At 36.0% G+C, this 15,651-nt stretch overlaps 1 protein-coding gene across 1 annotated transcript in view; it reads left to right on the forward strand.

Moving 5' to 3' along the window:
- The window catches only part of LOC106466046 (protein APCDD1-like), a 32,654-nt gene that overhangs the window by 3,713 nt on the left and 13,290 nt on the right, over positions 1 to 15,651 (forward strand). The window contains exon 2 of the mRNA XM_013926289.2: positions 7,119 to 7,652. Within this exon, the coding sequence (XP_013781743.2) occupies positions 7,119 to 7,652 (534 nt within the window). The remainder of the gene's footprint in view (positions 1 to 7,118; positions 7,653 to 15,651) is intronic.

Raw genomic sequence — 15,651 nt, forward strand, 5'->3', positions numbered from 1 at the left:
AACATATTTACCGGGACTACTTCTTTTTCATAAATACTTAACATATTTACCGGGACTACTTCTTTTTCATAAATACTTAACATATTTACCGGGACTTCTTCCTTCTCATATATACTTAACATATTTACCGGGACTTCTTCTTTTTTCATAAATACTTAACATATTTACCAGCACTTCTTCCTTCTCAGAATCACCCTAGAAAAATCCTCATTTACAGTTTGTATACCTTGGTAATAGTCCTCGTTCTCTTACTCTGTTGAACTCCCTCGGCGTCAGTCTTCTGCTGCAGAATTAATTTGCTGACATTTTTTCATTCATTTTCTTCTTTTCATGAACTTCTTGGACGTCGTTATTCTTATTGTCCTGCAGAAAACATTGGTGACATCTTTGATCTCTCATATTACTGAACTATACTGGCTTCAGTTTTCTTGTTCTAAGGTAAAGTTACCTTCATGACAGTCCTCATTGTCTTCTCTCTGATGTAACATTTTTACTGCACAGTCGCCTTTGTGACAATCATTATTTTCTGATGACATTCTTCTTCATGTCCTACAGAATCACTCTAATGACATTCTTCGTTCTTCCTAATTACTGAACTACGCTAGTATCGTTCGTCTTCTTCTAAGTCAATTTTTCTAGAATGGACTAGTGGTTAGCGTGATCGAACTGTCAACCCAATTTCTGGAATAAGAGTCGCTAGTTTACATTACTGGTGTTAAACTGTGTAGACTTAAAACAGCTCAATAATTTCGTTGACTGACAATAAAAAGAAATGAGTCTGTTTAGTAGAGAATTTCAGTAATTTAACAATCACTTACTTAGCTATTAAACTATTAAATGTGTCATATTACTGAAGGCTAATCGCTGCTCTCGGAACTATTTATTCTGTTGGTGACCTTGATCATTCTGCTGGCCATGATCATGTATATCCAGTTTCCATTGTAACAAACTCTTGAGAAGGGTATTGGGGTGAGTCTTAATCCACAATTCTTGACAGACTTTTCACAGACATTCCACTATACGTAGACGTCGGCTTCCAAGACCAGGTTCAAGCAGAAGAAAGGCACAAAACTCCCTTAGAATTGCATCAGGAGACTTGATAAACGTGTGAACAAATGGGAATGCTGATTTCAGTCTTTTTTGCCATCTTTCTCGTGAAATCAGCTTTTGGTTTCGAGGCAGGGCTGGAAGTTTTCACTTCTAGCGTATGAGCTTTTGTAAGCTTCATGTCCTTGTTTATCATCTTGTTGATAGTAGCAGAAGATATGCCCAGCTTCATCCCAATGGATGTTTGTCGGAGAGTTCTCTTTCGTAAACATAACATTCACTTTGCAGAAGGGAGCATTAGTCCATGTTGGGTTGAGGTATAGTTTCGCAGCTGTCCTTAATTTATACAGTTATAAACTAACTATAGTTTATTAATTTCGAACCTCACTTCAGTTAAACATGAATTCTGAAATTTGTATTTCTACAACTATTTCAGAGCAGAGTTTGGAGGCTAATGGTTTACTTATGGTGTTTATCATCCTCAGTTTTCAATTCCTCTATGGCTCGCCCCCCAGTGGCACAGCCGTATGTCTGCGGACTTACAACGCTAGAAACCGGGTTTCGATACCCGTGGTGGGCAGAGCACAGATAGCCCTTGTGTAGCTTTGTGCATAATTAAAAACAAACAAACAAACAAACCTCTATGGCTCCTCTGTATGTACAGTGTAAGTTTTCCCGCTTGTATGAAGAACATTAAAGTTCCCTTCTTCGAAATTTTATGTCTTTGGCTCTTCATCATTTAACAGTCTCGTTATACGAATATCTTTCCTTGGAAAAAGTCTCTGACGTTTTGACCAGCCATAACTTTATGCGTGTCGGCATTCCTTGGTCGGTATTTTGTAGTGAACTTAGTATACACGTATAAAATGTGTTGCAGCGGAGCCATGTTCGCAACTGCGGCGACACGATACGCACTCAAGATAGACAAATCGTTCTTATAACTTCTATAGTCGAGTCTGTGATCATGCTTCTATTACAAGTGGGTTTGTGCTTTACAAGCCAGTAACGAACGAACTCTACTATCAAACAGTTTCACATCATGCACCATCTTAAACAAGTTATCTTTTTTCAGCTTTGCTAAAATCTCAATGGGATTTTCAGACAAGAAAATTGCGTTCATAACGAGGCTGGAGTTTTGACGTATAAAGTCGTGCTTCAATTAGAGATTTGTCTAACAAAAAAGTCTTTGCTTGCAGGAGTGTGAAGGCTCGGAAATTATTAGTATGTAATGAGATTGGGTATTTCGGAATACACGAATTATTGAGATACAACATTTTCCCATGATGGGAGTTGAAGTTATAGGGAAGGAAATAAGAAAGTTACGAATATGTTGTATTTGGGTGACTCGGGTATGAGAGCTACGCTAATCTAATGTTTGAGGGTTTGACATATAATTTTGTTTGTTTGTTTGTTTTTGAATTTCGCTCAAAGCTACACGAGGGCTATCTGCGCTATCCGTCCCTAATTTAGCAGTGTAAGACTAGAGGGAAGGCAGCTAGTCATCACCACCCACCGCCAACTCTTGGGCTACTCTTTTACCAACGAATAGTGGGATTGACCGTCACTTATAACGCGCCCACGGCTGAAAGGGCGAGCATGTTTGATGTGACAGGGATTCGAATTGACATATAAACGATTCGTTGTGATGGGACTGGAGGTTTGAGATATACAGTTGGCGCCAGCGATGAGGTTGCAATATCATTACAATATCAAAGTGTTTAGAATTTGATAATGAAGTAACATGACCACGTTTCCTTTATACTTGTCGCATATATGGTGGGAGATTTTGTAGTCACAAGGTTGTCGAGAGTGGAAAACAAATTTATTAGTAGAAGGCCTCTTTATAAGTGATGTTATATCAAGTTGCAAGTTGAGGATATGTGGAAATTGAATATTTATTTACAAAATTATAAGAGGTTATCGTAGAGAAAACCTTAGCTTAATAGAACCCAAAACCAGAATTATTAACCCCTTATACTGATAAGTAATTTCTATATAGATGGTAGAATGCACTGGTTGTTTATACTTTACAATTTGGCCCGGCATAGTCAGGTGGTTAGGGAACTCGACTCGCAATCTGAGGGGCGTGGGTTCGAATCCCCGTCACACCAAACATGCTCGCCCTTTCAGCCGTGGGGGCGTAATAATGTGACGGTCAATCCCACTATTCGTTGGTAAAAGAGTAGCCAGTGGGTGGTGATGACTAGCTGCCTTCCATCTAGTCTTACACTGCTAAATTAGGGACGGCTAGGGCAGATAGTCCTCGTGTAGCTTTGCGCGAAATTCAAAACAAACCAAACTTCACTGCAGAATATTTTTATTGAAGCTAAACTGTTTAATATTATTAACAAATATTCATTTATAGTCCATTAACATTCAGTTACAACACAATCTAATCTGTGTATCTGTTGGTTGAGATTCACCATCTTCTTGTATACAGACACATATTCAAAAGACGTGGTTATCTGTGCTGTTTCCGAAACTCACTATGTTTCTTGTTACTTAACTATATTTTTTTTTGTTTTAGGAACTTCTCTTGTATCACAGTTCCGTTATTTTTCTTCAGTTCTGGCGTTCATTTCAATCCCCGAAACACGCTGCTCGTAACATGGCATCAAGCTTCAGAAGCTCCACGCCCTTTTTTTTGTCATCCCGCACTCTTTTCGTTTGGTGAATTCCTTTCTCTTACTTTTGCTCTTCGCGTTCTTCTCTCGAATGTTTCCAAAAAGGAATCAAAAAGAGTATATTAAAGAATCATGGGCAACCTTCAGTCATGAGCTCAGTCTCTGTTATACTTCACTGTGACGAAGTAGAGAAAGAACGAGAAAAGAGAAAGAAAAAAAGTATAAAAGAATGAGATATTTCGCGTAGGTACATGTGAATCAATCAAGACCTGGAAACACGGAAACTTAGAGGAGTTTTTGAGAACAAAGAGTTTTCCACAATAAAGCTACAAGGTTCTTTTGGAACCCAGAGTCCTGTATTTATCAAATCTAATTTTTTTTTTCAAGTGGATGTCCTTTAACTTTTCCTTTTTTTTTACCTTTTGCCATTAATTTATTTACGGATCAATAAAATTATCCGAAAGACAATATAAAATTTGAGAAAATTATGTTCTAATATTTCTCTGTATGTACGTTACAAATCGTATGGAGCGTAAGCACAGAACTGAAGAAAACAACAACAAAATAAAACAAATCTGAAGCTTTTTTGGGACATTTAAGTAATAAAAAAAAGCAACATTTACCAGGAAAATAAGCGGTGACTATCAGAAGCTAGTTACATACGCACGTGTGTGTGTATGTATGAGTATTTGTTATAGAAAAGAAAAAAAAACTGAGAATTTTCCAATACTTTCATAGGGAATATATAGAAATGTTACAAGAGGTTACAGGAAATAGAAAAATTATCAAAAGGATATCGCAAATCTTCTCAAAATAACTCTTTATTGATGCTATCGAAAATTCTTCACCAAGTGGTACTAGAAAATTATGGACCGTCTATCTTGTCATTGCAAAGAAACTTACAAAATGTAAACATAATGGACTGAAAATGATTGGGCTAGGTGTGGCATAGTGGTTAACGTTTGAGCTGGCGATCGAAGGGTCCGGGGTTCGAGACGCAATTATACAGAACTCTTTCGTGCTTTCTGCTGTGGGCTCGTTATAAAAGCCCCCCCCCACCCCCCAGTGGCACAGCGGTATGTCTGCGGACTTACAACGCTAGAAACTGGGTTTCGATACCCGTGGTGGGCAGAGCACAGATAGCCCATTGTGTAGCTTTGTGCTTAACTTCAAACAAAAAATCATTATAAAAGTAACTGTTAATCGTGTCATTCGGTTCAAAGACCTGGATAAAGCCCTTATGGCGGCGGGCGCTAATGACTGACTAGTAACCTTCCTTCTCTTCATTAGTTCATAATTAGAGGTATTGAACATAGTATCAAGGGCATGTATAGTTACAACGACTAGCTCTTGCCCCATGAATATCATTCAGTAACTCACACGAAACTTTAGAATATTGCAGAGAGACCTGACCAGCTGCTGTTTTGGGTTATTTGTACATCGAGTCGTATACAAGTCGTTCAAAAATAAAACGTTTTTTTTTCTTTTAATACACATCTCTGCTCGTGTTATGTGAGCGTCTGACACCACGCCATTAATTTTTTCATTAACTGTTCGTCATACTTGCTAAATAGCAGAATCGTATTTCCCGCACTTGTTAACGCCCCAGGAAGCTCGTGAGTGGCGCACGTGACATCTGTTTGTCAATCCGCAGTGACCTTCAACTAAAGAGTGTTGGCTAACTACTGTGCGTGGAAACGATTCATTAAATTCAAAAAGAGGATTGATAGAAGGGAACGGAGAAGTGTTATCTGACCTGTCATAGTTCTTATGAGCCAACATCGCAGTTTGAACTGATGAAAATGAAGACCAGTTAATAAAGTCTTAGCAGGATCAACACATTGCACTACGCAGGCTTAAGAATAAAAGCACATAGACATTCCCTCAATCTGTTGTTATAAAAACATAGGAGTTATTCTACTACACAAAAATCAAACTAACCAGCTCCATTTTGTAAAATGTTGTTCTCTAAGTCTAAAAGCTATCCCACAATGCAGGCTGAGACATAGATTCGCACAAACCAACCCAATTTGGTTATATTTTATTGCCAAAGCCTAGAAGTTGTCCTCCGAACTGGCCTTAACCACTTCGGGGCCTTAGGCAATATACAAAGTGCAGGACCCTTCATAATGTATTACAGCATAACAGAAACTGTGTAACAGAACGATGTGTTAATGGGCCAACTGTACGGATTTTGGGTTTTGCAGCTACATGTTTAAGATCGAATCACTTATAAACATATTCACACAGGCCCTCCAGAACGAGGGGCCTTAAGATCGGCTATGCCTATCCTGACAAAATGCTAACCTCTTGACGTTAATTTTTACTTTGAAGAAAGAAGATGCTGCCGTAAATACGATTCTTAATGCCTTAAATGAAATGAATTGAAATTTAATTCACACTCATGTAAACGTATCTTCTCACAAATTTCCAATTTGTCCTTAAGAGCAGTAGTTTCCAAGTTGGGGGAGGGGGAAGGTGAAACGTTGTTGATGTTGAACATTATCCTCTGATATTGAAGTCCTAGACTAGAGGAAAGACAGCTTGTCAATACAACTCACCGCCAACTCGTGGGCTACTCTAATCAAGTAGTGGGATTTGACCGTCATTCTTATAACGCAACCACGGCTCCAAAATATGGAGCACGATTTTCACTTTTTGATGGTAATGAGGCGCAGAACGTATCATGAGAGTCAGTAAGAAAATTCAGGAAAAAAAATTATTCACTGTAGTTAATAAAGCGAAGTCAGCTCTCACATATTCGACCACAAATGTTTTTTTTTGTGGGAGGTGGGGGGGGGGAGAGGTTGTAAAACGTTTGAGTACCACTGCCTTAGAGGAAACCTTTCAATGTAAATAAAATTACTTACATTCAATTTAAATTCCAAATAATGCAGGGAAAGGCAAACTAGAATATCCAGTTTTCCCGAGATTCAGCATGAACTCCACATGAAAATTATTTTATTCTTCAGATAAATCTTTACTGACTGATTTTTTTCTGTCTCTCCCATGTGGAAATGTTATCTTTTGAAATTTAGAGTATGGTCACAGATAAATAATTTTTACTTTCGGAATTACAGAGATTAATACAGAGCTGGGTCAAGGGTCAAAGTTACACCAGTAGTGAAAGTAGAGTATGTTTCGAGAAGTATCTTCCATATAGTGTTTGGAGGCTATATTTTCTCAGTAAATATTCTGGACCTGGTCGAGTTTCGCACCTAATTAGGGAAAATATCGTTTTTAAAAATAATAATAATACAGAATCAATTCCACTCTTATATTCTATACTGGAAGTGTTCAGTGCTGCAAACAACCTAAAACATTGCAAGACAGCAGCAGAATTAATAACCAATATCTAATCGATAAATCTTGCAAGATATTGTTGGCAGTAAGTGCTTAATGGGATTAATAACATTCGAACACGCCGCAGGTTAAGACTAAAACCAGTTTTTAAATAACAACACATTTCTTCTGGAGCAATTTTACTATCTTGACGATTCCTGCACGTTACCGGCTTTTTTCATCTCCGCGTGGGGTCATTTCCAATTTGCACAACCATCATGGATAGTTCCAGGAGGAATGGAAACAGAATATGTTACTCAACGTATGTACCTTGTGCCCTACAGTAACGATATGGCGCATAATCTTGAACATAGAATCAACAGGTCGTGTCCAGGCTTTGTTAAGAAACCTTGGAGATCCTACAAGAAATACCTCGTGTATAGCTACATCGAAATTAATCATCACAGTAAAGGAAATGACGTCATAGAAGTGGTTGAAGATATTGACTGCTTGATGTCCTTGCACGTTAGCCTCAACGAGCTACAACTGATGCGTGTAGAACATAGAAAACCTTTTCACCATCGACATCGACCGAGAAACATGCGTACTGAACTGTTTCTAGGCGACATTCACACTCGATACCACCAGAGGGAGCGATATCGTCCTACTAGCTACCAACCACCCCTTTTGAAAACAGAGGTAAGATTAGTGCTACAGTTTATTGGAATGATATCAACATGTGCATGATTTTATAAAATTGTCATTTATATGATTGCCTAAGATTTAATATACACATATTTATCTTTATATATGTATGACGTGTGTTTATTTAATGTGTTCAGTGAGAAGCTAAGTATGAACTGTAACTATATGTAATTTGACAGTGAGATACGACTTCAAGGCGTATGTGGACAGGTATCAGTTGTCAGCGTGGGGACACATTTTAATTTTGTAAACTGTAAGTGACAGGTATAGTTCGGTGCATTATTTTTTCATGATCAGTTTTACTTCCTGGATTGAGGCCGAGCGTGGCCTAGTGGTTAGCGTTCACGGAATGTGAATCCGATAATACATAGTTTACGGCCCATTGCTGCAGAAATGCCCTCCGTATTTTGGGCCACGGATGCGCTATAGAAGTGACACTCATATCCCAATATTCGTCAATATTTGATCAGACAAGAGCAGCCCAAAGCAGTGGTGCTATTGATTAGCTGGTTTCTTTCCCTTTAGATTGGCTGTCAGTTCAAAATTAGGGACTGTTATGCGCAGGTGGCCCCTTGTGCAACTTTGCGGAATATTTTGAAACAAACCTAGCTTCTTGGATTACAAGTATACTGAAGGGCCATGCAATGAATCTGTTTAGATTAAAGCTGGTCAAGCTGACTCTCATTTTTTTAAGCTTAGTGAATTTCTAAGAGTAAAAGTTATTACACCACTTTCTGTCGAGGCGTTGTGTTGTAGAACATCGCAACGGATGGAGTTTTTGGCCTCATTATTATATTCTGGGATGAGAAAAGTCCATTTAGAATATGTGACGTAAACAACACGTGTTGAGCAGGAAGATACTGCTTGAATTTTGAGAGTCCTGACCTAGTGCCTAACGAAACTGTCATGTTAAAATAAAATCAGAATTTTAAGCTGTAACATTTCCCGATTTACTGTATTTTTAAGGCTTAATTCCAACGAAATGAGATACTACAACATAAAAAGATTCAGCTACAATTTCTATGGTAGATGCGAAGAAGTAGTTAAACATAAATAAAGGAGTAAAACAATGTTAGGATACTGAATAAGATGTTCAGAATTTTCGCGAATAGTCATCCCTAATTTGGAACTGATAGACTAGGTGAAAGGCTGTTAGTAAACAGCACCTACCGCTAACTCTTGGGATACTCTTGTCTGACTAAATACTGAGATTTTACCCGTCACTTTTAGAGCACACTCACGACCCTAAAGTGCGGAGCGTGTTTTTGCGGTAACGGGCCACGAAGCGTTATATCTTAGATTCTCAATCCGAGCACGCAAATCATCAGGTCTGTCATAGGATAGTACATTCGGTATTTCACATATCCAGAGTAGTCAAATTTAGAAGCTTGTTTATTTCTTTGTTCTGTCAGAAAATCCTATAATTCAGTAACAAGAGGTTCATAAGAAATACATTTGTTGTTTTTCGTTCAGTATAAAGTCATTAGTTCATCAGTAGTACGGCAAGAACTAATTTTGGTGTGATAATAGTTCAGTGCCAAAAAAAAATCAACAAGATAAACGAATTAGCGTTTCAAACAAGAGTTTTTTTTTACCATCAACGATGCGTAATAAAGAAAACAACCGAAAAGCAAGCTTTGAAGATGAAATAAAAAAAGGGAAAAAAGTCAACTTTAACACAAGCGCACTTGTTTGGATATTTTTTTTTTTTACAACACGAGAAAGTGTCTTAAGTAGAATTATCTTACCCAGCCCAAAAACGTACTTGATAGCAATAAGATGTAGAAGTGGGAAATCAAACTATAACATCTGGCGTCTAATGACAAAATAATCTTGCTTGTCTAGCGTTTTCGGCGCATACACGGTTTTAGTGTTGTGTAGAGTAGTGGCGGTAAGCTGAGCCTAATCAAGTTGGAGAAGGTTGGTTTGTTTTCCCGCGTCTCATCAGTCAACTTCAATCAGAAAGAGAAAGAGGCTGTTACAGAGAATACTGTAATCATCTGATGTTGATTGACAATGCGGTTAACAAGGTAGACGTTTAACAAATCTCGTTTTGCAGAAGACACTAAAAGCAAGTTTTGCCCGTTTCTGATGATGAAACATCCAAAACAAGTGCTTTAAGTGCTAAAGAAAAAAATTACTGGATGTACGATTTTGTTAAGATTTTAACCCTAGTAATTTAATTAGAAAGGTCTGATAAGCTCCTTCTTGAACACCCCCACCCTTCTATTTACTTCCTACTCAATGAACTCTATAGTCCACTCAACTAGATGTATAATACAACAAACAGGAGCTTCATATTGTGATTTTATTTATCAATTATTTTAGATAAGGAATTATTCTTTAAAATATTTAAATTCACGTTGTTAAATTTTTTGTAGCGCTTTTACAACCTGATAATTACTCACCAGTTTTTAAGATATAATCGATTGCAAACACTAGTTTATTTTAAACTATGAAGTTGTTAAAGCTCTAAAAAAAACTTATACAACTTGAATTAGAATATTTTTTTAAGAATAAATATTTAATTTCAAACAAAGGTTGATATTTACTTACTTATCAGGCAGGCGGAGGCACTGTCTATGTAGGGATGGCTCGGATTGTTCACCGAAATGTTATTTTAAATATCTCCTCAACAGGTCATCAGAACTTTACAATACTATACAGTGTTTCCTTTTATAACAATGTCTATATAATGACTGAGTCACGAGTTCTGGGAATGTCTGTAAATATCATACATGATAAATCAAAAACCAAAACAATAGTGTCAACCAATTTCACTGAGGTGACATAGTTTCTATCAGAATATCCGCTTTTATAACTATTATTAATAACTAGTAGTAATTAAAAAATAACAGTAACGATTCTAATTTAAACGATGTATCATTACCTCTTGAAGATAGCTTTCTTACAGAAATCTGTTGTTCCTTTAAAAAGCTTAAATTCAGGGTGAAACAGGAATTACCAGCCTATAACAGATAAACAATAAATATTATAGTTGGAACCTCATTTTACTTAGAACCTAGTTTTAAATACAACCTTCCCATGTCTGTTGGAACACTGCATTAAAAGAACAACAACAAGCAAACAAGTAAAGAAAAACTTTTCAAAAAAGGAAGTAAATATAGGGATGGCTAGCACCAATCCTTAAAAAACAATGCAAACAAGATAGTAGGGATGGCATTTGCACCATCATTACATAATAGCACGGACAAGAATTTATATATAGCAACGTATATAAATATTCAATCACAATTGAGTTTAATTTATCTTAGTTTTGTCTGTTAACATTCTACTACACCATGTGCCTGTGCTATTATTTAGGGATGAAGCAAATGCCATCCCTACTATCTTGTTTACATTGTTTTTGAAAGATTGATATTAGCCATCCCCACAGTTACTTCCTTTTTTGAAAGGTTTTTCTTTTCTTGTTGTATATATTATACAAATACCTATAGATACATTAGAGATTTAAAATAAATGGACAAAACAAGAAAAAATGAAATATTAGAACAGATGGCAAAAATCCACTGAACATCTCGGAGAAGGGACCCGTTTCATCACTGACGTTTCGTTATTTCCGCCAAACTTCACAGGAGAACACATTCATGCAAGAATAAATGCAAATAATGTCATAATATCCCGTGTACTAAGGCAGCTGGCGATGACGAGGAGGGAGTATACTCCTGATGAGCCTCTTCTTCGGGATGTTGAATGGATTTTGTTATCTGTCCTATAATGTTGAATGGATTTTGTTATCTATCCTATAATGTCGAATGGATTTTGTTATCTGTCCTATAATGTTGAATGGATTTTGTTATCTGTCCTATAATGTCGAATGGATTTTGTTATCTGTCCTTTAATGTTGAATGGATTTTGTTATCTGTCCTATAATGTCGAATGGATTTTGTTATCTATCCTATAATGTCGAATGGATTTTGTTATCTGTCCTATAATGTTGAATGGATTTTGTTATCTGTCCTATAATGTTGAATGGATTTTGTCATCTATCCTATAATGTCGAATGGATTTTGTTATCTGTCCTATAATGTTGAATGGATTTTGTTATCTGTCCTATAATGTCGAATGGATTTTGTTATCTGTCCTATAATGTTGCATGGATTTCGTTATCTGTCCTATACTGTTGAATGGATTTTGTTATCTGTCCTATAATGTCGAATGGATTTCGTTATCTGTCCTATAATGTTGAATGGATTTTGTTATCTGTCCTATACTGTTGAATGAATTTCGTTATCTATCCTATACTGTTGAATGGATTTCGTTATCTATCCTATACTGTTGAATGGATTTTGTTATTTGTCCTATAATGATTTTATTGTGAGTGAGATATTTCCTATTTTTCCATTTATTTGAAATATATCATTTAAATAGCATTATTGGAGTCAGGTCGGGCGTGGCCTACGAATTAGTGTGCTCGGACTGTGAATTTTCAGCTTTCAGTCCGCAAACACACGTCAAACCGTATTATATGATTAGAAACGTATAGCCCAACAGTTGGTGGTAGATGCTGTTAAATGTCTTCCAACTAGTCCATCAGCTCAAAATTACGAACGGCTGTAGCCATTATGTAGCTTTGCGCGAAATTCTGAAACAAACCTTACTGGAGTTTTGAATGTTCTTATCACATTAATATCTAAAACAATAACTCCTGAGTAATATGTGTTGACCTTTACTTAAAACTAAGATAATGAGATTAATACAGTTAATGATTAAATCCATCTCAGTTTTAACACATTGGATACGGTAGATAGAGGTTTAAAAATGTTCCAAGCAGCATTGCTCTTATAGTACGTATAAAATAAAAACGAAACTTAAAATCGGGTATGTACGACTATTCTCCTAAACTTTACTACAACATTAGAGTGAAACAAGCATTTTGATGTAAAGTTAATATTTGTGGGCATTAAACTTGAACGTAGCTAATAACGTATAGATAGGAAAAATAATAATTGCACATGTTTTTGCAAAAAAAAGAGTACTTAAGTTTGTTTGTTTTTAATTATGCACAAAGCTACACAAGGGCTATCTGTGCTCTGCCCACCACGGGTATCGAAACCCGGTTTCTAGCGTTGTAAGTCCGCAGACATACCGCTGTGCCACTGGGGGGCAAGTACTTAAGTAGTACGTAATTAATTATAAAGTTCTAACATACACACACACACAATGGCTTAGTGGGAAGTCTCCAGGCTTACGACGCTAAAAATCGGGGTTCGATATCCCTGGTGGGCAGAGTACAGATACCGTATTGTGTAGTCTTGTGCATAACAATAAACAAAACCTAAAAATCTAAGTAAAACTAGAAATGATTAAACAGCTACCATATCTTATCCAGCAGTAAATGTTGGTGAACATTTTTCTCCCAATTGTTGGGTAACACTTTAGTTCTGTAGTTTAGTTTTCCTAAACTGTTATTAATTATGTTTATCTTAGACAATTCATATTGTGAAACCTCGGTAAATATTGTCATCCCAGATATTAAATATTGTTATTCTACACTTTTGGTTGATTGTGAAACCTCGGTAAATATTGTCATCCCAGATATTAATATTGTTATCAAACACTTTCGGTAAATTATAAACCCCAATAAATATTGTCACCCCAGATATTAATATTGTTGTTCCACACTTTCCGTTAATTATAAACCCCAATACATACTGTCATCCCAGATATTAATATTGTTGTTCCACAATTTCGGTTAATTATAAACCCCAATACATACTGTCATCTCAGATATTACTATTGTTGTTCCACACTTTCCGTTAATTATAAACCCCAATACATACTGTCATCCCAGATATTAATATTGTTATCTCACACTTTCCGTTAATTATAAACCCCAATACATACTGTCATCTCAGATATTAAACATTGTTATTCTACACTTTTGGTTGATTGTGAAAGCTCAGTAAATGTTGTCATCCCGGATATTAATATTTTTATCCTACGCTTTCGGTTCATTATGAACCATGGTGAATAGTGTAATACCAGACCTAATGTTCAAAGTTATTATTTCGTTTGCTTATAACTTGTCATATATGTATGTATAAGCTTTCGAAGCTTCCTAAATGCTGATATCCAGATACTACAGCACAATGAGTATCATGCAGTAAGTAGAAAACTGAACGTACATTAGTAGTATCGTAAACATTTTAAAATATACACACACGCATATACGGCCAGTACTTAGAAGTGATATCATGTAAATACCAGTTCTTTTCAGAACCACTTTTATGGGAGATTCGGTTTTTACTCTACTTTTCTTTCTGATATTTCATATCATTTATATATTTATTATTATAAACATAACATCGCTCTATACGGCCAAACTATCTAAAAAAACACACACATGGCTTTGAGAAGTTAAGTTCATCTAGGAAGCTTCTTCACTGCCCACGAATGTCATCCATCTACTATTTTATCACTGTATATTCAGATGGGAATTTTGTTATTTTCCACTTCACATCTGTGCCGGTTAGATAAAGACTCCATAAAAAACATAACCTGTGGTAGGGGAGTCACTGGGGAATCTCTGACTTTTTCAACCGAACAGGGAATCGTATAAAACTTGTAGAAATGTTTAACTCTATAAATAAGTGCATAATATGTTTCTTAGTTCTCTCTATCTTTATATATATATGTATTGTAGCTTTCCTTATAGTTAGTGAAATCCCATTGTTTCTGTCGTTGTCACATTGTGGAAAGAAATAAAAGCAACTTATTGTGAAATTAACTATTAACTTAAAACCAAATTGGTTACCAACTGAAACAATGCTGCCTTTAAGATAACCTCTAAACGATATTGAAACGGGTTGCCTTTAAGATAACCTCTAAACAATATTGAAACAGGTTGCCTTTAAGATAACCTCTAAACAATATTGAAACAGGTTGCCTTTAAGATAACCTCTTAACAATACTGAAACAGGTTGCCTTTAAGATAACCTCTAAACAATACTGAAACAATGCTACCTTTAAGATAATCTATAAACAATATTGAAACAGGTTGCCTTTAAGATAACCTCTTAACAATACTGAAACAATGCTACCTTTAAGATAACCTCTAAACAATATTGAAACAGGTTGCCTTTAAGATAACCTCTTAACAATACTGAAACAGGTTGCCTTTAAGATAACCTCTAAACAGTATTGAAACAGGTTGCTTTTAAGATAACTTCTTAACAATACTGAAACAGGTTGCCTTTAAGATAACCTCTTAACAATACTGAAACAGGTTGCCTTTAAGATAACCTCTTAACAATACTGAAACAATGCTGCCTTTAAGATAACCTCTAAACAATATTGAAACAGGTTGCCTTTAAGATAACCTCTAAATAGTACTGAAACAGGTTGCCTTTAAGATAACCTCTTAACAATACTGAAACAGATTGCCTTTAAGATAACCTCTAAATAGTACTGAAACAATGCTGCCTTCAAGATAATCTTTAAACAAATATTTTATTTCTGTGGTGCACATTGGTGTATAAAAGACATTTTCCTTAACTTCAACTCCTATTATCCCAAAGTTTCCACGAAAGGTTCAGTTCTAGGGTAATTAAAAATAATCGATTGCAACCGTAGTGAAAAACAACACAAACACAAACAAACGCTACACGCTGTAAACCACAATTAATCCTTTTGAACAACGAATGTTCACCTTTTTACATCGAACAAACTTTCAAGGACGATGACGCACAAAAATCAGCATCGCACTTTCAACATGAAAAAAACACAAACAAACGCTACACGCTGTAAACCACAATTAATCCTTTTGTACAAAGAATGTTCACCTTTTTACATCGAACAAATTTTCAAGGACGATGACGCACAAAAATCAGCATCGCACTTTCAACATGAAAAAAACAACAACAAACGCTACACGCTCTAAACCACAATTAATCCTTTTGAACAATGAATGTTCACCTTTTTACATCGAACAAACTTTCAAGGACGATGACGCACAAAAATCAGCATCGCA

Source organism: Limulus polyphemus, unplaced genomic scaffold, assembly GCF_000517525.1.
Source record: "Limulus polyphemus unplaced genomic scaffold, Limulus_polyphemus-2.1.2 Scaffold2133, whole genome shotgun sequence".
In the NCBI taxonomy this organism is placed as follows: domain Eukaryota; kingdom Metazoa; phylum Arthropoda; class Merostomata; order Xiphosura; family Limulidae; genus Limulus; species Limulus polyphemus.